Raw genomic sequence first — 23,548 nt, 5'->3', positions numbered from 1 at the left:
GTCCTGCCCCACGCTCGTCCCCTTTCCCTGAATTTCAGTTGACCTTTCCAGCCCCTGCTGTGTTAACTCCCTAAGTGTCAGCTCAGCCTTCCCTTCTCCATGACCACCACCCCCTGGGCAGGTCCCAAAATCAGTTCTCAGGGATATCCAAGCATCTTACACATTGCCAGCATGCTCATGTAAAGCAAGACAAAAACCAAGACTGGGAAACGACCTCCACTAAGAGGCTCCATGGATTTTTTTTCCTTCATGGAAAAAAGGCATGTTGCCAGTCCATTCTCTTTGATAAATCAAGATGAACAAGTCTTGAGAAGTCATCTTGCTAAGTCAAGATGAAGCAGAACCTCCTTTCTTCACAGAAAGGCAACCACAACCCACCACCAGCACCTCACCACTGCTAGGCAGGCTTTCCCTAGAACCAGTCCTGAACCTCTGGCTGACCCGTGTCACCTTTCCACCCCTCTGATGCCAAAACCTTTCCCTTTGCTTTGCAGTCTTCCCACCTCTGCTCATCCCTGTGTATTTCCAAATCCAAATCATCTCCACCATGATCAGGCGCAGGTTCTGGGCGGTGAGTGAAACATTCCCTCCATCTTTTTTGGGGTCTGGCTGGCTCCTAGGGAACCACACTGGAGTAGGGAGGGTGGGCAGTGGGCAGGGATCACACTGTGATGTCCCCATCGCCGCCAGCGAGGACACGCTCTGTGAGAGGGAAGGTGATGCCTGATGTCTTCTCTCTTCCCCTAGGACCTGGCCTGGGCCATCAGCTACTACATACGCTACTTCATCACATATATCCCATTCTATGGCCTTCTGGGATCCCTGTTTCTCCTCACTTTTGTCAGGTAGGAGACAAAGGGCATCCCTGCTGCTCTCCCCTCCCTCCGGTGCCAGATGAGCTGTCTCCGCTCTGCTGTGCCCCACAGGCCTTCCCTGTTTAACCTCCCTGTGTGTTATCTTGGCTATTCACACTGCTTCACTTCCCTCTTATCATCTCCCAGCTCTGCCTCCCTGCAGCAGAGCTGGGGCTGGTGCTCAGCATCTTCACCTGCCTGCATCTTCCCCAGCCCCTGTGATGGTCCAGCCAGGATTCTCCTTTCTTCCCTCATTCCCTGGTCTCACACACTACCCCATCCCAATATATTTATGCATTTTTTTCCCACTTTGGTCAAGGCTGGACCTTTCCAGAGTGCCTCAGGCCACCTGGTAATTCCTGAGCCCTCCTGAGCACTCTACACGCTTCCCTGTAAGTGAACTGCTCACCACTTCTCCTAGTGTGGAAGATTCCATGGCCTGTACATTGGCTGGTATCAAAGGATAACTTTAAGTCCCACAGTCAGCATTAGTTTTAGGAAAACATTTCACCACAGTGAAAACCATTTTCTAAAATAACTTCCTTTTTCTGAGTAAAAGGAAATAACAGATGTACAGAACCCTTCACCATGTTAGGATTTTTGCCTCCACAAAACTCAGTGTTCATGGCTTCACTTTTCATCATTTCAAAACACTTCAGACCTAAGGAAAAGAGGAAATTCAGAAGGTTTGAGTAAGCACTTGCTCAACCTTTTTGGTCTGAAATCAAGCTGAAAAAACTTAGGAGAACCAACCCGTTATTTCCAAATCTTCCATATCTTGATTAAGATAAAAGGGCAAGTAGAAAAGTGAAATTGCAAATTCACACCATCTGCTCTTTCAGAAAACAATCCTAAAGACTAGAACAAGGATGCTTCTGGACAACTACCTTGTCAACAGACACCTTGCTCTCAGCTTGGAGATTATTTAGCAAAAGACAAAAGTAGCATGAGAGATCAGTCCCTGTCTGAGGAAGAAGGAGAGGGGTAGCCCAAGGGGATGTCCTGCTCTTAACTGTGATAGTCCCAGAAGTTCTGTAGGTTACAGGGAAGAGAAATTCATCACAGAAATGATTCTCTCTGGTTTCTATAGAAAGAGAAGGATTTACTTCATCACCTCAGTAAACTGCAACCTCCAGGTTGCATCTCCTGCTGCTCCCTGGAAGCCCCACTCTGGTGACCTCGTACCCCAAGCTGCACTATAAATTGTCCTGCTTTCTGCCTCTTTGTTTTTGAAGGTTTCTGGAGAGTCACTGGTTTGTGTGGGTCACCCAGATGAATCACATTCCAATGGAAATTGATAGTGAGAAGCACAGAGACTGGCTTAGCTCTCAGGTAACTGGGAGGGGAAAAGAATACCCCTGAATCACCCCAAAATGGCTTAGAAATTCACCCAAAGAGCAGAGGGGTTACTGCTGTCCCCAGGGTACTAGTATATGGTCTGTCCATGCCTCCCCTCCCATAAAGATCTCCCCAGAGCCAGAAATACTGAGTCAAGACATGGCAATCCAAACTTCTGTAATTAATTTGATAATCAAAAGGTTCCTTCAGATCTGAGGCAGTCTCAGGCTCAAGAAACACGATTTGGCTTCCCTGTGGGGGGTGTTTGGGTGCATAGGAGCAAACAGAAGAACCCTGGTGAATGGAAAGAGGGGCTTCAATGTTCAATATATTTCTAAAGTTTATATTTCAGCAATAAGGATTGAAAGGGAAACCAGCTGCTTTCTACATCATTTTAATGCCTGGCTAGATAAATCCACCCTGCTGAAAGGAAACCTCTGACTTACAGGGGTCCAAAGTCCTGTTCAGACCTAGAGGATGATGAGAGCAACTGTGACACTGGTCATATGAATTGGGTATAACTGAGCTGAGAGAAGAAATCATCTTGTGTGCTAATTAATATAATTAGTACTTGTAGTTGTTAATGGGGCCTTGAGGGTGAGCTTTCAAAGCCTGACAGTTTCCCTCCCTTGTACTAAGAGCATTAAAGCACAGAAAATAAGTGACTAGATTCCCTGAAGTCACAAGAGTTTAGATGTTCACCTTCAGCTTTTGCTTAAGCACTTTATGCAACTGCAATCTGTGGACAGAGAGAGGTTGAGGGAGATTTTGGGAGGGGGATTATAAGAGAGAGAAAGAGAGATGGGAAGAGGGGAGAGAAAATGGGTATAGGACAGAGGGAGATAAGTATCCTGGGTACTGAGGTGGTTTTAGGATGCATCTTGCCTGCATGAGGAGAGTACATCTCCTAGGGTTACTATGTCAAAATCACAGCTTAAGAGGCTTTTAGGGAAGTCTACCTAATTGTACAGCCATCAGTTGCAAGAGTAGCTGAGAAATACTTCCAGAATATTCAGACCTTGCACTGAAGGCCAGCTGGGTGCTAACCAGATGGGATGGGGTGCGTGGGCTTTCTAGGTCCATGCCTTTTCCTCCCTCCTTTTCCACCTTGGTTAACCTTTTTTAACACATCTCAGCCCATGGCACAGGCCAGGGGAGCTTCGTTTTGATTTTAGGGTGAGTCTTCACTAACCTTCCCAGCTCCTTTCTTGCCCCCACAGATGGCAGCCACCTGCAATATCCAGCAGTCCTTTTTCAACGACTGGTTCACCGGGCACCTGAATTTTCAAATTGAACACCAGTGAGTATGGACCCAGAATCACTTGGCCATGACCAGGTTGGGACAGTTTGCACACTTGTGGGATGAGGCAGGATCTTGGGAGCACTACTGTATGCCAAGGAAAGAGAGTCCCTTACTATTTGGAGTCACAGGCTGCTTCTACTACAGGCATGGCATCTTTCTTGCTACCAAATACTTCAGCTTTCACTCCTACAGTTCTAGTTTGGGGTTTAATTAGGAGTCAGTGGTACATATCTACCAATTACAAAGGCTGTGGTCTCCAATCCTAAGCTAATTACTTGAACTTGAGTATGTCTTTCAGAAATTTCCTCTCCCCCAAAGCTCTTTGGTGTTGTCTAGTGTGTGACAGCTTTGTGGCACTGCTGGCTACCAGGTTCCAGGAGAGATATTCAGACCAGGGCCTCATGGACAGGCTGTTTCCAGTGTTAACACATCTCAGAGGGACAGTTTTTGGGGGGAAGCTGTCTAGTTTGAGAGTCAGCTTAGGAAATCTCCATTGAACAGCACAGGGCAAGGTGATCCCAAATTCTTCCTTACCTGCTTCTCTGTTTCATGAGCTTCCAGAGGTGGGGAAAAGGGGTCACAGAGAATTCAGCTTGACAAGGAACAATGAGTGTTGGCCAAAGGCAATGGGCAGCCATCTCAGCAGACTGAGGCTGTCTCCTCACTCCTGCTTCCCTCATGCTGCACTTGTAGTGTCCTCTCTTTCATGAACTGACTTTCATTGTCTTGCTTGAGCACAGCTTTGTTTTGAGGCATGGCAGAGTGGCAGGAGAATCAATTCATTCAGTCTTCACAAGCCTTCTTGAAAGAGAGGACTGTAAAGCAAGTCTCTCTTTTTTTTATTTGCTTATACAGCTTGAGGAGAAGGCATCAATAATTAGCCCTTAGGAGGAGGCAGACAGATGCTCATCCCTTGAGGTTGGTCTCTTGAGTTTGTTCAGGTTTGTTTTCTCTTTCTCTATTCAAGTCTGTTCCCAACAATGCCACGGCACAATTTCTGGAAGGTGAAACCTTTGGTGAAGTCCTTATGTGCCAAGTATGGAGTCCAGTATGAAGAGAAGCCTCTTGGAAAAGCATTCGTAGACATCGTTGGGTAAGGGCATAGGATCACAGGCTGGTTTGGGTGGGAAGGGACCTTTCAGGGTCATCTAAACCACCATCCCTGCAGGGAGCAGGGACATCTGCAGCTAGAGCAGGGTGCTCAGAGCTCCTGGCCAATCTGACCTGGAATATTTCCAGGGATGGGGCAGTGACCACCTGTGTGGGCAACCTGGGCCAGGGGCTCACTATCTCAATGTAAATGCCTCCCTTATGTCTAGCCTGAATCTCCCCTCTTTTACTTTAGGTCCTTCTAGTCTCACCTACAACTTGCAATTCATTGTTCCATGAAAAATCCAGGACACTCTAGACCCTTCTGAAATACCCCATTGATATGTTGTAACCTGGGGTCACTAGGTTAAAAATCTTCATATCACAGTCCAAGGAACACCAGGGGCAATGTTGACCAACAGCAGCTCCACTGACTCTAATGCCAGGTGGCAGGTGACAACAGATGGGAAACTCCTTCCCTACATCATAGTGGAAGAAACAACTGTCTAGAGAGGTTCTAGGGACTTTTTTTTTATAATACCTTTTTAATGCTCTCCTGACAGCTGCTGATTCTTGCTTTCAGGAGCTGGCAGCGTGTCTCCAGGCTGCAAACTGAGATGAATCAAAGGGGGCTGAGTCAGGTTACAGCCCGTGCTGGTGCCCATCTGAGCCCTGCCAGCAGCAAAAGGCTATTCCCTACAGGCACAGTTGAAGCCCAGCCTAATAGTCCTTGTCAGGCAGACTCTGGGCTAACATTTCCATCTCAGTTACTCCAAAAGGAATAATTCATGACAGGGAACTTGAGAAAGTATTCTACAGCCCATGGATCTCCACTCACAAACCATTCTAAGCTGATGCAAGTTAAAGCAGATTGGTCCCAACATGCAGAAGGGCTGAAAACTGTTTCAGAGCCTCTTTTAGTCCCCTTTAAAGCACAGGGAGATACATTGCAATGCTGAGACCCAGGGAGCTGATGCTCAGCACCCCACCATACAGAGCCCATCTCCCTGCACAGCTTCTCAGAGACCATCCCAGCCATTATTTGCCCTCCCAATAGAAGGATCAGCTATTAAAAGCTACATTTATATAAACTATTTAAAATATAAACTATTTAAAGCTACATTTCCAGCCTCCTGACTCTTTGTCAGAGGATTTGGGGCCCAAACCAGCTCGGATCTGTCACCTAATATTTGTGGAGCTGCTGAAAATGGGAAATTCTACAGAAGAATTCCTGGGGGAAATGGGGAAACACCTTCAGAGGTCCAATGTGATGAGTCCAGGTGGTTCTGCTCTGCTCTTCATTCAGGGCCAGAGGACTACAGGTAACACAGTGGGCAGGAGGTGAAGTTCCTCCTCACTCTGGCTCTTGCTGTATCTGCTATACTGGGAAAGACTTCAGTGTCCTAAAGGGTTCCTGTTCAAATTCACCAACAAGCTTCCCTGTAGGGGATACAAAAAAAAAGACAGAAGGAAGACTCACATGCCAAAGAAACATCTCTTCATTTTCTTTCCACAGGTCCCTAAAGAAATCTGGAGATCTGTGGCTGGATGCTTACCTCCATAAGTGAACATGAATCTGAATGGGGAGGTGTGAGTGACTGGGAGGGATGGGGAGGGTACCCAGGGGGGGGAAAAAAATCACACACGTGTCTTTTACTCTCAGATTTCAGTCTGTATCTATGGGCACAGTTGGAGGGGAGATTCCTGTCTTGTCCACTGTTAGTGGTGTGGGCTCAGGCAACCTGTTTAATCCAGGCAGATTGAAATTGGACTTCAGAAGCTGAAAAGCGAGGCCAGTGTCACACAAAACAGGAGCTTGGGAGAGGATGGAGAGGAGTTTTTAAAAAAGGGGCATTAATATCCAACCTTGACCTTCTTTTCACAAGATCCCTTCTAATTCTACCCAGATTCACAGACTCTTAAGTGTTGTTAGGCTTCAGCAAACATCTGGAACATAAGGACACCCCACTCAGCTTATTTCTCTTCTCTCTTTCCCATGTTTGTGTCAGACAGGAGCTCAGCACAGACTTCCAGGTCATTATCAAGGAAAAAAATAACATTATCCATGTTGCCCATCACCACCAGGAGCTCGGGGGGCTGTGATGCCCATCAGCCCTTCTTGCAGGAACCACACCCATGGGCCCCAGCAGCTGCTGACCCATGGTGGGGCTTCCAGCCCTGCCTGGAGCCCTGCTGCCTTGGGCTCCCCCCTTCCCCTCCCTCCTTTCTTCCTCTAATCATAGCATCACTTTAGTAAAAGCTGTGATACTGATCCTGCACAACTAACATCTCACCACCTCTCGGTGGGGTTAATATAGGTGTATTTTTTTCTGACCAGCCCCTATTTCCAGGGGTCTGGGGAAGATCTTTGGGCTTAGAGAGCAAAAAGTCTCCTTTAGGAGAGGGTCTCTTTTCTCTTTGATGAGCAACAGGTCTGGCACAGCATTGTGGTTGTCAGTAAATTACATAAACCCCCAAATAAATTACATAAGCAAAACGACTTGCCTCTGAGTGCCCCAGTGTAACCACAAACAGTCTTCTCAGCAGAGTGGTTGGGCAGTGTGCTGCAGAAACCCAGGGTCCTGCCTGCCTGCACAGGCCTGGCACAAACCAAGCCTGAGCCTGCTGGGCAGAGGCCAGGAGCACTGGCACCCTTTCCCCTTCTCCTGGGAACAATCAGCAAAGGAAAGGAGTTGTCCCTGCAAAAGGAGGAGCTGCCCAACCACCCAACCTGGCCCTCACAGCCCTTTTCAGGAAGGCAGCTGAAAACAGAACTGACCAGGCTGTGCTGGTGGCATCAAACCTTCTGGAGAACCCACGTACAAGTTGTCTAAGACTCTATCTTCTGCCCAACACCTGAGGACCAAAATCTGTTCATGGCTTATCAGGAGGCAGGGTTGAACAGCTTCCAGCTGCTTCTCTAACAGGCAACCTGATCCCAGATCAATCAAGGGCTTGAGATTCAGTTGTAACACAACAGAAGAGACAAACCCTTTCATTTCTGAGAGAGGTCCACGGTTTGAAAAGCAGCCTCCAGTTCCAACAGCTCACTCAGAACACCCAACAGAGCTACTCCTGTTGTTAGGCAAGGACTTGGCTGGCTTTTCTCAGCTCTGAAACTGGATCTTCTCTATCCAGTCCTTGAAGGCTGAGTCCCACCAAACCAGCAAGGTGCTTCATGACCAGAGACAACTCCAGGACTGTGGCCAGCCACTTCCAAACATAAATGGATTCCCCATGTCCTTGGAGAAAAGGATGAGATATCTTGAGATATCTTCCAGATGAGAAATTCATAGGCAGGACTGCAACTTGAGCTCATAACTTAAGGTTTGTAAAGAGCTTATTCTGGTGCTCTTGCCCACCCCTAAGCTGGCAATACCTGAACATCACCAGGGATGGTTAGGAGGAAAAACTGTCTCTGGGGTGTCTGGTACTCAGACTTGGAGCAAATTTTAGAGTTGATTTCTCCTAGCATAAACCAGAATGTCCTTCTGGATGCTGTCATTTCCCAGACAGGTAGGAAGGAGCTAGCCTGGGATTGGGGCTAACACTGCCTTAGTACCTGCATCTCTTTCTGACTCCTTGAATGTATCTCACTGCCTCTGCTCCAGCAGGGATGCCCCCGAGCACACAGCAGCAGTGCAATCTTTTAAACATCCATCTCTTCTTCTGACAGTTCATATTTTTTCACCCCTCCAGTCCTTTTTTTTTCCAGAGCAAATATTTTCTCAGCACAGAACTTCCTCCTTAGAGCTGTCCCCTCTTCTCTCTCTCTCTTACTTTTCTTCTTGGGAAACTTGGCTTTTTGACACCTTGAGGAACTGCAGGAAACTGGTAGCTCAGCCTAGATAAATAGTCCTGGTTCACCACCAACCAGCCTACAGGAAGGACTGGGTTTGCTGCTAAAAAGCCAAAGTACTGCCAGCACAACAGCCTGGCCTAACAGTGCCCAGGAGACAGCAGCTACTACTGCTGATGGCTGAAAGAACTTGAAACAATCTGCAGAAGAAAAAAACCCAGCTCTTAGGCAAATGGGCAGGTTTTTTTTCCCCTTACTTAGCACAAGATACCAAAGGGAAGAAAGAGGGTGACAGGAGAGACCTTGACATCAACTCTTCCCCAGCTACTTGCTTCTTTCAGATGCTCAAAAAAAAATTCCCTATTCGTGAAAAAAAATGTTCAGTGGCTCAAACTCAGAAATAAAAAGTGTGCAATGTTATAGTCAGAACTGATTTCTAAGTGTCATTGCCTTGTCTTTGCTATTGCAGGAGAGAAAGGGCTCTTCTGCAAAGAACAAGTCACCAGCTCTTTGTAACTAGCTGTGTATTTTTCTTATCCATTGTACTCGTGCAAAAGGTTCTTGTGGTGAAGATGTGAGGTGCTGAGTAATTTTACAGACACTGGCTTATCTAGTTTCCTCCCCTCCTTCCAAAAAATCCCAGCCCTCTATCTTGGAATTTAAGCAGCTTCAGACGTGCCTTGATGTGTCAGTTGTCCATCCTTCAGCTGGAGTGGCTCAGACAGATCCCTGGAGGTCTGGAGCAATCTGCTTGGTTAGGATTTAAAGCAGCACCAAAGTGTGATCAGGTTTACAGGAGCTGTTCCAGAAAGCTTCAGTGAAACTGCAGACTGAGGTGGATAGAAAGTTCACGTGACCTTGCTTGGCTTTGCCTCCAACCTGGGCAGCTCTTGATCACAGACCAGGGGCCCTTTGCAGGTTACAATCAAATTCTTCAAACAGAGAAATCTCAGCAGGTTTTTTTCCCAGCTTCCTGAGGACTGGAACTAACTCATTTCCCTGAAAATAATGAGATGAAACCTCCTATGCTTTCTCTCTTGATAAAGGTCATTGGGTGGCACTGTAATGAGACACAAACCCACAGAAAAATAACCTGTAAAACATGCTGGGAGCCTGCCAGGGTTTATTTAACCCAGCTCAACCACGAGCGCCTGGCAACGGAGAGGGGCCACGAGCTGGAAACACAGGGTTGGTTTCAGGGCAGATGATGAAACAACAGGCAGGAAGGGAGCAGCTCTGCTGCTCTTCAGTCCCTTCTTAGCAGGGGCTGGGGTAGAAGCTGGAGGATCACAGTGGGGCAAGAGAGTTGGCAGAGAAAGACATCAACTGCTGCAAAGGCAAGAGGAGCCCCTGGGCAGGGGAGAGATGGGCACAGAGTAGGGATGGGAGAGATGTGGGAAGGGAACAGGCTGGGGAGTGATGCATGAGAGTGGGAGGAAAAACACCAAGGGGTTGGAGAGAAGGAAGAAAAAGCCACTTGAAATCAGGTGAAACAGGAATATTCTCTGTTCATCACTTGTATCTCCTGGGCACCAGCTTGTGCTGGAGACACGAGGCAAGAAAGGAGCCAGCAGAGGCTGAGAACGTCACTGGACAGCTCGTGTCGAGCTGGATCTTGCAGTGAGCTCGTCCTCCCCCCAGCTCTGAGGGCAGGGACAGTCCAGGGGGGACATCCAGAGTGCCCTTTTCAGAGCACGAGCCTCTCCTGCCCTCAGCTGAAGTAGGTTAAAGCTGTAGCCAAGACCTTCAGCAACAAAACTGACCTCCACTGAAGGCCGTGGGTCTGTGCCAGCTTTGTGAGCTGAGATGGAATCTAGCCCCAAGTTTCCAGCACCATGGGAATTAGGGGATTTGCATTGACATTTTTTCCTTTCAACATGGATTTGAGGAGTCTTAAGATTCCAGCTTCTTACTGAAAGAGGGCTGGGGAGGCTCAGAGCAGCAGCAGAGCCTCATCAGGACTTGTCTCCAGGCCTCATCACTTGTTGCTGCAGGGGCTGATCACACTGGCTGGATTTTAGGTGTTCATTAGGGCAAAGATGTCCTTTTTTTTTTGCTGTAACAAGATGCCATGCCCTAGCCATGGCCTCTTTTAGGTGCTCTCCTAAGGAAGCCTTCCTAACAAACCCCTAACACTTCAAATGAGCTGTTAAAACATCAAACCCACATTCCTCAAGGGACAGCTCCTGATTGTTCCATTCTTAAAATATTCCAGTAACTCAAAAAGAAGAGTTTTTTTTCTTGTGTATTCTACTGCTCAATAAAATCATAACTATTTGTTGACCATAAAAGTGCCTCGTGTGTTTTTCCCAGTCACATCCAGAGTCCCTGCAAGGCTCAGAGAATCTGTTTCTTCAGAGAACACCACCTGCAATACAAACCCAAGAGGAGGTAGGATGGAGAAGCCAACTAAGCCAGCTAGGACATTTCTAGGGTGTGAATGTCACCATCCAGCTATGGCCCTGAGATCAAGAAGATGTGTTCAAATTCAGAGGTGTTAAAAGGTCAGGGTAGGATTTGACATCAAGAGTGATTCAAAACTGAATTTCGGTCTTCTAAGTGCTGATCTTATCAGTTCAAAATCAAGAACCAATCCAAAACAAAGAATCAAAATCAGACCAAGAACACTGGAAGCAAACTCTAGAAATTTAGGATCAGATTTGCTGATTGTGGCTTCTCCTGTTTTTCATGTTTTTTTTTATAGAGTTACTGATTGTGGAAAGTCCTTTTTCCACTCACAGGGTGGAATCAGTGAAAATACTTCTATGTTTTGGGAATAAGCACCAAAGAAAAGGAGATCTTTTTTTTCTTTCCCTAAAAACATTTGCCCAGCCATTCAGAATCAATCTCCCAGCCATTTGGGGAGGCAACTGAGAACAAAAATGTGAAAACTTCTGTAGAAGCTTCTTACAGTTTGCCCAAAACTCATTTTTTTGCCCATTCATGGCTCATCCAGAGGTATGGTGAACAGCTTGCAGTGGCTTTTCTACTGGACAACTTGAGCTAATGCTTCAATGGGCTTGAGGTCAACACCAGAACTGGGCTTGAGGTCAACCCCAGAATTGGGCTTGAGGTCAACCCCAGAATTGGGCTTGAGGTCAGCCCAGAGGCTTTAACAGGACTGGGTGCCTGTTAATTCTTGCAAATAAACCCATTTGAACCTTATCACCAGCTGGAGGAGCACACGATGGTGGACAGAGGCTGAGTAGGAGGCACATAGGCTGTCCTAGGTCAGGTGACAAAGTGGTGGTTGGAGAAGGCCAATCTGCAGTTATCTACACCTCAAATCAATACTACAGTTTTCCAGAGTACACATTCATTGCTTCACAGGTCAACTCAGTCTGCAGAGAAAGCACTCTGAGGTCATCAAACTCAAAAGAGAGAAAATGACCCTACGTTGCCCCATTATTAGGACTTTTTTTGATTCTAGAATGAACACATCCCCCTAGTACAAATGTGGAGGGCTCTTACACAGAAATGAACAGTCCCAAATTGATCTATCACCCAGCTTTCTTCTCTGGGAAGGCACAAGTATTCCCAGAACTTCCCAACACAACATGGTTGAACCTCTGAGCACCCCAACACAACCTGACTTGAACCTTTGAGCACCCCAACATAACATCTTGAACCTCTGAGCATGTCAACACAACAAGACTTGAACCTCTGAGCATTCCAACCCACCATGGCTGGAACCTCTGAGCACCCAAACATGTCATGACTTGAACCTCTGAGAATGTCAACACAAGATGACTTGAACCTCTGAGCACCCCAACCCATCATGCCTCATACCTCCAAGCTCCCCAATATGACATGGCTCGAACCTCTGAGCACCCCCATGCAACACAGCTTGAAGGGGAACAAGTTCTTGATGGTCCTTGGGTTCCCAGCCTGGATTTAGATGCCCACACTCCAACCACAACTCCCACCCACTAAACTTCCCATGGTCTGGTTTAAATGAGACCTTTTCAATCTCCTCCCTGGCTTGAAATTGGTTCTGTGGACGGCAAGGAATCTAAGGTGTGAAATCAACACAAACCACACCTAAAATTCTTCTCTTAAATATTCATACCAGGCATTGAGCTCATCACTTCTATTTTAAACTCCTTAAGGGCCTAAAAAAATAGAGATTCCTGATGAGCAAGATGGATAAAGAAGCCACATAGTTCCCTCCTTGCAACAGGAGGTTTTTCAAAGTGTCTTCAGAGAAGTCAATAACAAGTTGGTGGCTACAAGAAAGGTGGGGAGGCACTTTCAGGAGGGCTTGTAGTAACAGGGTGAGGGGGAACGGCTTCAAACTGGGAGAGGGGACATTGAGATTAGAAATTAGAATGAAGATCTTCCCTCTGAGGGTGGTGAGACCCTGGCCCAAGTTGTCCAGGGAAGCTGTGGATGCTCCACCACTGGAGGTGTTCAGAACAGTTTGGATGGGGCCTTGTGCAGCTCTAGTGGGAGATGTCCCTGCCCATGGCAAGGAGGTTGGAACTAGAGGATCTTCAAGATCCCTCCCAACCTGTTCTAAGCTCAGCCTCTGAAGAAACTCAGGTTTCAGTTCAGCGTTTGTGTTGGGGCTCCAGCACATATTTTATTGGACAACTTAGAAAAATCTGCTTTAATTCCTCAAATATCATAAACATTTCCCTAGTGAGTCCTGCTCATACTGTCCTCTCTCCTGGCTCTCTCCAGCTCCCCCAGAACAGGGTGAGCAGGGCATGGGTGAAGTTTGCCTCTTGAAAAGCAAATATTTCATTCACATTTCCAGACAGAGAATCATCAGTTATTTGAAAACCAGATTATCAACAGCATTAAGGGAATAATCCAAAATTCCAGCATGTGAATCATTCCCCCACATGGCAACCTGAACGCCCTGCTGGGATGGATCTGTTTAACCCAAGAGGGTTTTCCTGTCCACACCACTTCCAGCAGCCCCAACATTCCACCACTCCACCATACCAAGGTCTGAATCAAGATTCAGGGAGACCTCGAGCTCCTCCACGATCCTCAGACACGTCAGTGGTTTAACTGAAATCACTTTCTACTGCAAGTGTGTGTTTTTAGAAGCACTACAATAATCCCCAGGCACCACAGGAAGCCAAGTGATTCAGCTGGATGGGGTCACCCCCTAAGCCAGGAGCTCAGCCAGGGAAAGACATCTGAGGAGCATTTTGCAGAACTGAGAGGAGAGGAATCTTTCAGCAGGGCCTGTTGCAATAGGACAAGGGAGGGGGGGGGTGGTTTGAAACTTAAAGAGGGAGATTTAGACTAGAGAGAAGAATGATTTTTTTACACTGAGTGTGGTGAGCCCCTGGCCCAGGCTGCCCAGAGAGGTGGTCACTGCCCCATCCCTGGAACCATTCCAGGGGAGGTTGGATGGAGCTCTGAGCACCCTGCTCTAGCTGGGGCTGTCCCTGCTCCCTGCAGGGGGGATGGACTGGATGACCTTGAAAGGTCCCTTCCCACCCAAACCATCCTGTGGTTCTCTGAAAGAGACCAATGAGAAGGATCCTCACATGGAAGCCCCACCCTTGCCTGAAGCATCCTTCTTAGCACAACTAGCCAACTGTGCAGCTTGTTGGCCAGGTGCTGAATCTGGATATGACAAGGAGAAGATTAATGACAGTAATTGCTTGTGATTCCACCCACCCTGGCTGCCATGGGTGTGGCTGCTCTATTTGTCTGATTAATTTAATTCCATTATCTCGAGCGCCAATCTGCGGTTCCTCTGTTGGGTGAGGCAATGACCTGCTTTCTACAAAACAGAGGAACCACACTGCACTTTCTCTTCTGTGGTTTATCCCCTTTATTTTCATTATGACTAACACAAAACCAGAGCCCACGTGCACGGGTCTAATTATAAAGAATCCCTGTCAGGCTTTGGGTGCAGCCCAAATCCATCTACTTCAGTGGGAGTCTTCACAGGTTTCATGTCAGCCCTTGTCTGTGCTGTTTCACTGCCCTTCCTACCAGAAGTCTATACAGCAGCTTCAGAAAGTTTTTTTTCAGGTCCCCTCCGTGCCAAACAACATCCTGGATCAGGAAAGAACCTCTGGTGAAGAGATCTGGAAGTGATTTTGGGAGTCACTGCTCATGGAGGTGTCAAAGTGTAAGCTGAGAGCACAAAAACTTGCTTAGCAGAGCAATTAGATGGATGAAATGACCATGAGAATTAGCCCAGAAAAACTATATCTAAAAAAAATAACAACCCTTGCTTAGAGATACCTGATAAAACCTGAAAATTTGGGTTCTGAATCCGCAGAAGGTGCTGTTGGCTTTTCAGCTGGAGCCAGTTCCTCCTTCTGCCTGGTCCTATGAACAGCTCCAGATCAATCACTACAAGTTGGAATGTTCTCCCTTTGCAAGTCAACGGGCCTTTAGGCCATACTCATGACCCCAATGGACCTAGGCAGCAAACTCTACTCATCACCATCACCCAAGGGGATGGAAACAACATGTGGAGATAACTAAAGGTGCTGCTGCCAATACCAGTTCCAGACCTTGCTCATTCTTGCCTCCCCATCATGCTGAAGCTCCCAAAATGCTAAAATTAAACATCTGATTTGGTAAAGGAATGTAACTGAGATGCAATCCAACAGGACTGGAGGGCAAGGCCTCGGCAGGATGACTTTAATGCCACCCCAGCATTCCAGCACCATGACTCTTATCCACATCCCTGCAGAAAATCAACAATCTGCCCACGAACAAAAGGTCCAGGCTTGAACATTGCAGCAGGAAATTGTCTCTCATGTTGGGCAAGTCAGGAACTGGATGAAGGTCCCTTCCAATCCAAACCACCCCATGACTCTATAAACATCTCTGTCTGCAGAACTGGAAATCCATAACCAAAAAGAGATGTCCCAGCAGTCTACCCTGGGATGTGCAAATGAATCAGACACGAATCAGGGGGTAGAGATTAAAAAGCAATCTCCTTTCTGCAGCGTCTCTGCAACCACTTCTCAACAGACAGGGACCATTTTCAAGGTCTCAGTGGACATTTTTTGAAGTGTAGCTGCTTCAGGAAGCCTCTCTCATTGCCAAGACAGCGAGGGCAAGTCAGAGGAGGGTTGTGCTTGTGCTGCAGGAAGGGGGTTTAAGGTGCTTGTGCATTTGGCACGTGCAAAGCCAGGCTTTTAAAATCAGCATCACGGGAGATCTCCGTTGTGTGTGAAATGGAAGAGCCATCTGCTGAGAAGGAGGCAAGTTCTGCCCCATCAACTCAGTCATGGACCCAGGCAAAATATTTGGAGGTCTATGAACTGCAGAGAAACTCCCAAATCTTCACCACCCAGGTGGGGACCTGGCAGTGCTGGGTTAGACTTGATGCTCTTGGAGTCCTCTTCCAACCAGAATGATTCTATGATTCTCTAAGGGTCTGGTCAGATGAATGGGAGGCTGGAAAGACAACCTGAGCAGGTGGTTAGACATGAATTCTTCACACACAAATCATTTCAGTGCAAGATGAACAAGATTTCATCCTTATGTCCTCTCTGTTAGTGTTTTAGTGAAGAGTCTTTAGGCTTCATACAAGCTAGAGCTGGCTGTCAGGCTTTTTGGGTGACCCCAACACCTCATCTACCCAAAAGCACTCGTGGGACCATGAGACACCTCTCCAACTCCCACTGAACCATGTCAAGCTCACTGCACTGTCACCAGTTTAACTGAAAGTTGGATTTGTGCTCCATTCCTTATCAGTTTTGTCAGCTGGCATCCAGCAGGTGACCTCACACAGGGGAAGGTCAAAGGCAAGGGACAAGTCACCTCTTCCAGCCCCAGAACAAACGTGGCTTTCAGTCCTGACTGCCAGACGTGTCCATTGGCATGAGGCCTCTTCAACTGACCCTAAGGTGATTAACCGAGCAGAATTAGCACAATGACCCAGGGGAATTAAGGGCAGAGAGCTGCCCTTGAGCCAATCCCATGCCTACGTCTGCTGGAGGAACACCTGCAGTCCCAGCACTCGAGTGGAAGCATAAATATGAAATAGGGATGAAGTCTCTGGTACTGCACAGGGAGTTAAAAAGCTCTCAAGGTTCCGTGTGTCCACGTGAGCACCACTGGAAGCTCCTCTCCAAGGGTATCTGCTGCTCAGTCTTGCTGCTGCTCTCCAATTTCATCTCCTTCCACATTCCTTCTCCTGATGCCACCCACTAAATGCCCTGTTTAAAGCTTTCCCTGTTCCTCCAGACCCCCTGTGATGGAGGGACCCACAAATACACTGAGGGAGGGGTTGGTCTCTTTGGACACCTGCTGAGAAGAGGAGGCTGAAGATCCTTTGCCCTTTAGCCAAGCTCTGTGGTGCAGGAGCTCTGCTGCAGTTCCCCATGGCACACATCAGCCCTTCTGCAAGGGACCTCTCTGTGCCCCAAGCCCTTCCCACATGGCCTCACCACGAAGCAGACCAAGGCACGTTTCAGCCTTCAGCTTGACCTAACCCCAGCACCAGGCATGGTCATCAAGTTCTGGCCCAGGTTGCCCAGGGCAGTGCTGGAGTCCCCATCCTTGAAGGGACTTGAAGGCCATGGAGATGTGGTGCTGAGGGACACGGTTTGATGGTGGAATTGGCAGTGGACTCGATGACCTTAAAGGTGTTTTCCCACCTAAATGACTCCCTGATTCCATTTCCCTGCTCAACAACACCCCAATTGTTACAACCACAGAGCCAGAAGGCATCTTGCTATCCCATTTATCTCTTGCAAAGGGAAATTACCCCCCTGGGGGCCTGTTTGGGCTTCTGGCAACCTTGCCAACGTTATGCAAAGCAGCACAAAGTCCACCTGCCTTAACAGGCTGGTTAAAGGCAACCTCTCAGCTCAGCCCGATAAGCCCTGCACAAACAGGAGAATATTGACATGACAAATAGGAAAATCGACCTCTTTGCCTCCAGCACCTGCAGCACCACAGGACCTGCTCCTCTGAAGGGAGACATTGCCTTGCCAGGGCTGACCAGCCCCGACCTGCAGTGCCACGTGAACACTGGAGAGCTCTGCCAGGACTTTGACTCCTTCCTGGCAGGGTCACGCTTCCCAAAATGTCCAAAAGAAGTGGAATTTCCCCCTGGCTGGTGGGGTTCTGCCTGCTCTGCAGGAACCCTCCCGGGGTTCCTAGGCTCCTGGTAAACGGAGGTCACTAGTCATCATGAAAGCTTGGAAAGAGTTGACTTTTTTTGAGGCCCTCTGCTTAGACAAGAAGAAAGGAGAACTTTCTTCTTGTCTGCACATGAAGCACACCAATAAACCTCCACCTTCCATGGGGTGATTCCTGGAAGCATACATCTCTCTGTGCACGTGGCCACAGCCCGACCAACTGTGCAAAGAGATTCACAGCCCCGTGCAAACCTTGGGCAATCTTGAAAGGAGGGTGAAGGACAGGACCAGCAGAGCCAGGGGTTTTCCAGGAGCAACCCAATCTTTATCCTGGTTTCTCCCTTGTCATTCAAAGTCTCCTAAATTCTGCACTTAAACCTGTATTCCCATCAAAGGACCTGTGAGCACCTCGTTGTGCACAACACCAGCCTCCATCAGGGACACGAAATCTCCCTTGTCTCTTCCAAACTCCAGCCACTTCACAGTCCAGGTTAAATCCCTCTTTCCAGACCAGCAGAGCCTCAATCTCCCCAGCCACGAACACATTCCCAAATGCTCCCCCATCCCTCATCCCTCCTACTAGAGCTCTAGAGAGAAGTTGTCCTTAGTGGTGGGCCCCCAACATCCACTAACAAACAGCAGAAGCTGCTGATGAAGATGCTGGTGAAGATGCTGGTGGCACAATGGATGCACTAGCCAGCTATGAGTCCATTTGTCCTGGGGCATCTATATAGTGCCACTAGAAAATGTCATCAGTGGGGTTGAATGAGGTGACTCTTAAAAGGTCTCCAGCCCAAAGCATTCTGTGATTCCAGGAGAAGTTGGCCAGGCCTCTCTGCATGAGTCGTCACAGGGATGACTGAGGGTCACCATCCTTCTCAGCACACCCTTCTCTGCTCCTACAGATAGTTGCCTCTCCAGAGGAAACAGGCAGTCAGCTCCTGCTTGTCCTGCTCCAAGAAGAGCTCGAGGTCACACCTCCAAGCTTTGCTGCCTGCAGAGCATGGGAATGCAAGGAGGGGGCTGCACAAAGGCTGATGGGTGGACACAGAGCTCCAGATGTGACACAGAAGTGACAGGCCCCACGTTGTGGGGTGATGGGCACAAGGGGAAAGGCTGCTCGTGCAGCAGCAGGTACAGGAGGACCCAGAGCCTCTGTTCAAGGGACGTGGAAGGGGTCTGGGAACTGGGCCACGGATTATTTCTAAGAGGGAATTTTGGAGGAAGAGGGGGACAGGGGCAGGGCTGGTGTCTTCTGAGACCCCAGAAGCTCAGGGGCCAGCTTCATGGTTCAGCTCCCAGCCACAGGAGAGTTTCTGACCAGCAATCCCAACTGACTCCAGGGAGGACGTTACACCCAGAGACCCAGACAGAGCAAACCCCTCCCAGCCTCTCACCTGGCCATCCTCAGTGCTTCTCACCTGGCCATCCTCAGTGCTTCTCACCTGGCCATCCTCAGCTCCTCAGGACTGACCAAGAATCCCTTCAAGAAACCCAAACCTTCCCTTCCCACCTCACAGCCCTCCCCGTTGCCCAAGGAGAGCAGCCCCCATCCAACTCCCATCTCCACCACCAGCAGTGGAGGGGGGCTGCAGGAACACACCTCAGAAGAGGCAGCAGAAGACAGGTCAGGCCGGTGTGATGCCTTCAGGGGCAGGAGAAGAAGGGAGGCAGGATCCTGGAGCATCAGGATCCTGGAGCATCAGGATCCTGGAGCATCAGGATCCTGGAGCTGCTCCACTCTGGCAGGGTGGGGAGGACGGTGCCAGCCTGGTCTGCCCGTGCCCTCTTGTGGCTGCCTGGCCATGCTGCACGGGGCAGACCCAGGCTCTGCAGGAGGAGATAGATGCTCCTCTCCCTGCCGAAGAGCCAAGGTCCGTGTGTTATTTTTCACTCCAGACGCCGCAGGAGCCCAGAGGAGTTTGTTCCCCTCCACTCCAGCACTGGCAGGGGGGGCACAAGCAGGGTGGACCTTCACCACCAGCTCTGCTCCTGTGCTGGGAGCACCACTGGGTCTCCTTCTCCATGCCCAGATGACTTATCCTATAAAATCATGGAATCACAGACTGGTTTGGGTGGGAAGAGGCCTTTCAATGTCAACCAGTCCAGCCCCCTGCAGGGAGCAGGGACATCCCCAGCTAGAGCAGGGTGCTCAGAGCTCCATCCAACCTCCCCTGGGATGGTGCCAGGGATGGGGCAGCGACCACCTCTCTGGGCAGCCTGGGCCAGGGGCTCACCCCCCTCAGCATCCAACATTTCTCCCTTCTCTCCAGTCTCAAGCTCCCTCTTTGAGCTTCAAACCATCCCCCCTTATCCTGTCCCACCAGGCCCTGCTCAAAAGTCTGTCCCCAGCTTTATGGCAACACCCTTTGGGAAAGGGCACCATCATTTTAGGAAAGGATCTTTGGTGAGCATCATTGCTATCTGCTTCTCACAGCATGGAGAAGGTCCTGGTGATGTTCCTTCCCTCCACTGCCATCACCATGAGATGATGACAAGAGATCTTCCATGCCAGTGTCCACAGCTAAATACAGGAGGAGAGAAAAATGATTTTATGGAAGCCAGAGCGACCCAACTTGCCAACCTGAGGAGTCTGGGAGCTGCTGCAGGGCACAGCCACGACCAGCTGGCATCTTGGTGTGGCATGGAGAGCTGGGCTAGGGACAGGGGAACCCCTCCTTCGTCCATGAAGGACAAGAAAAGCTCTGCAGGAGGTGGATCTGCCCTTCTCAAGCCAAGCTTGGGGAATTACCTGCACAGCAGGACTTCTGACATTGGCCAGCTCCTGCCTTTGCATCCAAAGCTCTGGGCCCCCACGTAAGCAAGAGCAGAGTTGCCAGAGAAGAATCCATGATCCAACAGTCTCTAGAGAAGAGAAGCAATTCACTCTACAGCCCACTGGTCATGGCTTCTGAAAGGTTCCCACCAGTTCCACCTCCAGCTGCTGTTAGAACAGCAGGAGCCTGCTCAGCCCTGGGAGGAGGAAGGAAGACCCTTGAATGACCCAACCTTTGGGACAACCAACACAACTCATCCAAAAAAAGTAAAAGTAAAAGTGGAGTCAACCTCAGCTGAGCTGGAAGAGCTCAGCAGGAGCCTTCTCAAGAAATACCTGTGGAAAAACTCTGCTTGCTCCCAGAACACTTGGTCCCCTGGTGACCACCTGAAGCTGGGGAGCAGCCAGAGACAGGAGGGGCCAACTGATGAAGACAAACATCAACCCCCCCAAATCCCCTGGGGCACACAGGGGCAGGAGAAGCAGACAGCACCCCAGCCCCAACCCACCCCACCCCAGAACTGCAACCAGACCCTTCAAGAGGTTAATAGCAAAGGTTTATTTGCCTTTATTCAAGAGCAGGGTGCAACCATCCCGCTGTGAATGGAGTGACTTCATCTGACTTCACAATCTGTCCTGCTTGAAGTGGAGACAACCTCACACAATGCACTGCTCCAGTTCATCTCAAAGTGCTTTACAAAGGGACACGGGACTGGGGGGGATCCTCCAAACCAGAACATCTCCTGCAGAGAGAGATCAGCTCATTCCCAGCTCTGCAAGGCAGAGAGAGCTGAGATCTGCAGCTGGGGAAGAGCCATTTCCATCTTCTCCTCTTGAGAGGCTGATGTCCAATTGCCACAAGTCTGCAGACACCACCCAAGGAGAGGCAGACACCCAGGGAGATCTTACCCCAACATACACTTTTTTTTTTTCCAAGCTTTTCTCCACGTTTGGAGGCAAAATGGACAAACCCAGGGCAGCCCAGTTGATCTTCTTCCACAGTTCCTACTTGTAGCATCTCCCAGGAGAGGATGAAGCTCCATGGAGCTGAGGATGGTGATCTGGTCCTGGGCACCATGCTGTTGAGATGGGAGTCAGGACGAGGGCAGAGGGACAGGGTGACATGGAGTCAAAGAGTGCAGAAACCCCACGTGAGATGGAACCTCCAAGGTGGGTGGTGGCTGAGCTGATTCCACAGTCACTGAATAAAAGGCTCAGTTGGCTACAAAACACTGTCATGGCTTTAACACAGTTCTGTACAGACAAACCTGGGCCAGAGCTCAAGCTTCAGCAAGGCTGCTGCTTCCCAACAGCTTTGGGGACCTTCCCAGCACCTTCTGAGGCACCAGGAACCGTGGCCACGTCCCTCACACGTGCACACAAAGATGTCTCAGACCTTCAGACCTCCTCACAGGGGGTGGCAGCCCAGGAGAAGCTGCTTTTCCCAGTGGACGTGCATCTCTAGGTCTGATGTGACACCAGGAAAGAAATCTCAGCACCTCAAGACTGCCCAGCTTCGAGGTGCTCCTCCTGGAGACAAAGAACCCAGCCTGGGACCAGGGGTTCTATCTGAAGAGTGGGGCCAGTGCTGCCCAAAGCTACCCCAAAAGCAGCTCAGAGGCATCTGTCTGGGGGTGAGGTTTGTCTCCAAGAGCACCAGGAGGAGCTTCTGCACCAAGGTCTATCACAGGGCACCACCTGCCATGGTCCACACCCTTCTGGGAGAACTGCAGCAGAGTCTCTAGACCAGGAGGAAAGTCCCTGCACCACCAGCAGCCCAGCTGGGAGTTCTGGCATCTCCTTGGCTTCTGCTGGAGGCCTCAGCTGCAGAGCTCTGGCTGTTCCCCCAGCCTGGATGCCCAAACTGCAGGCTAAAATCCAGAACCTGAGCCCCTCCTTGTGCCCCAGCTGGCAGCGAGCTTCTCTTGCAGGCTCCTTCAGAAGGAGGGAGGGAATCCCAGGGCACAGGCTGTTGTTCATGGCTCTCTGTAGGGTGACTGGGTGGACCTGGATGTGTGGCTGGGAACAGCACCCTCCACCCCAAAGGATGAGATGGACAGACAGCCAGCATCTGTCCTCAGAGGCTTGCTTAGGAAGGGAAGGTCCAGGACTCCTGCCTGGCACGGGGCTGGCCTCAGACTATGCCCAAGCAGACTGCATAGATTAAAAAAATGGTTAAAAAACATGTTTATCCACTGAATATAGGAGACTCCACCCAGGCCAGTCTGGAGGTGGCCACCCCAAAGCAGCCAGGGCCAGCCCAGCTCCCAGGGGGCACTTTGGCAGCTGTGTCCCAGTGCCAGGTGGAGAGGTGGGACAGCTGAAGGTAGAACTTGTGCTTCTTGCTCCTGGATCAGCTTGGGGCAGAGGGAGGGTGGGGAGGGAGTTGCCCACTGCAGCAGAGGCACTGGAGGCTCCTAGAGGAGCAGTTTCCTTCATGCTCAGCCCTCTGCTTACATCTCACTGGGATAAAAGCCAAGTTTGGCCAGAGACATCTCCCTCCGGAGCCGGGTGACCTCCCAGAACATCAGCTCCACTGCAAAGCAAGAAAAGGGGGTGGGGGAAGAGAAAACCCAACACACACACCCCCCCAAAGCTCATCCCCAAAGTGAGGGGGGCAGAGACCAGCAGGACAAGCCCATCAGGTCACCTCCTGCCAGCTCCACCCCAGGGGAAAGGTCCCACCAAGCTGAGGAGCAAGGAATGGGTGCATCTACTCCTCCTGCTCACGCCTCTCTTCTGCCATTTAGCTGTTCTCCAGAGACACAGGGAGTACCCCAAGGTGGTCCTGGGTGCGGCCTCAACTCCCCCCAGTGTCCCACAGAAGGTGGGTGCCACCCCAGGCAGCTGCCCCCCCCTCTTACCATCCTGCCTCACCAAGCCCTGCTGGATGTAGCGGATGTAGGTGAAGAAGTTGCACACTGCAGTGATCTGAGGGGAGAGAGAAGGAGGAGGAGTCACCTATGGGACTCCTCAGCCTGCCAGGAGCCTCGGGCTCCCTGCTCAACACCTGAGAAATGCCACCACAAACCACCAGATGGGGAGAAAGCTGGTTAAAAAATAATAATAATGAAATAAATCTTAAAAAAAACCCAAAACACCAAAATTCTGGGTGTCTGCAGCCCCATCTCAAGATAGACACTCATCCTGGCTTGGGTCAGCACTGCTGTGGCCAGCAGGAGCAGGGCAGGATTGTCCCCCTGGGCTGGGCACTGGGGAGGCTGAACCTCCAATCCTGGGGGCAGTTTTGGGCATCACAGGATAAGAAAGACCCTGAGGGGCTGGAGCGTGGGCAGCGAAGGGCAACGGAGC

General features: G+C 49.8%; 2 protein-coding genes across 2 annotated transcripts in view; one reads left to right on the top strand and one right to left on the bottom strand.

The window, feature by feature from the left end:
- LOC103779901 (fatty acid desaturase 2-like) overlaps positions 1-6,351 on the top strand; it is a gene marked incomplete at its 5' end in the record, with an annotated part of 16,596 nt that extends 10,245 nt beyond the window's left edge. Inside the window, 6 exons of the mRNA XM_008947546.1 lie at positions 495-571; positions 748-845; positions 2,090-2,186; positions 3,413-3,492; positions 4,463-4,588; positions 6,101-6,351. Of these exons, the coding sequence (XP_008945794.1) occupies positions 495-571; positions 748-845; positions 2,090-2,186; positions 3,413-3,492; positions 4,463-4,588; positions 6,101-6,152 (530 nt within the window). The remainder of the gene's footprint in view (positions 1-494; positions 572-747; positions 846-2,089; positions 2,187-3,412; positions 3,493-4,462; positions 4,589-6,100) is intronic.
- A 16,338-nt stretch (positions 6,352-22,689) lies between these two features.
- Positions 22,690-23,548, bottom strand: part of LOC103779900 (guanine nucleotide exchange factor for Rab-3A-like) — a gene marked incomplete at its 5' end in the record, with an annotated part of 4,017 nt that continues 3,158 nt past the window's right edge. The window contains 2 exons of the mRNA XM_008947545.1: positions 22,690-22,772; positions 23,101-23,167. Coding sequence (XP_008945793.1) covers positions 22,690-22,772; positions 23,101-23,167 — 150 coding nt within the window. The remainder of the gene's footprint in view (positions 22,773-23,100; positions 23,168-23,548) is intronic.

This window comes from Merops nubicus, unplaced genomic scaffold, assembly GCF_000691845.1.
Source record: "Merops nubicus isolate BGI_N331 unplaced genomic scaffold, ASM69184v1 scaffold2979, whole genome shotgun sequence".
Taxonomy (NCBI): domain Eukaryota; kingdom Metazoa; phylum Chordata; class Aves; order Coraciiformes; family Meropidae; genus Merops; species Merops nubicus.
Note: the sequence above shows the minus strand (reverse complement) of the source record. Positions and strands in the feature narration are given on the sequence as shown.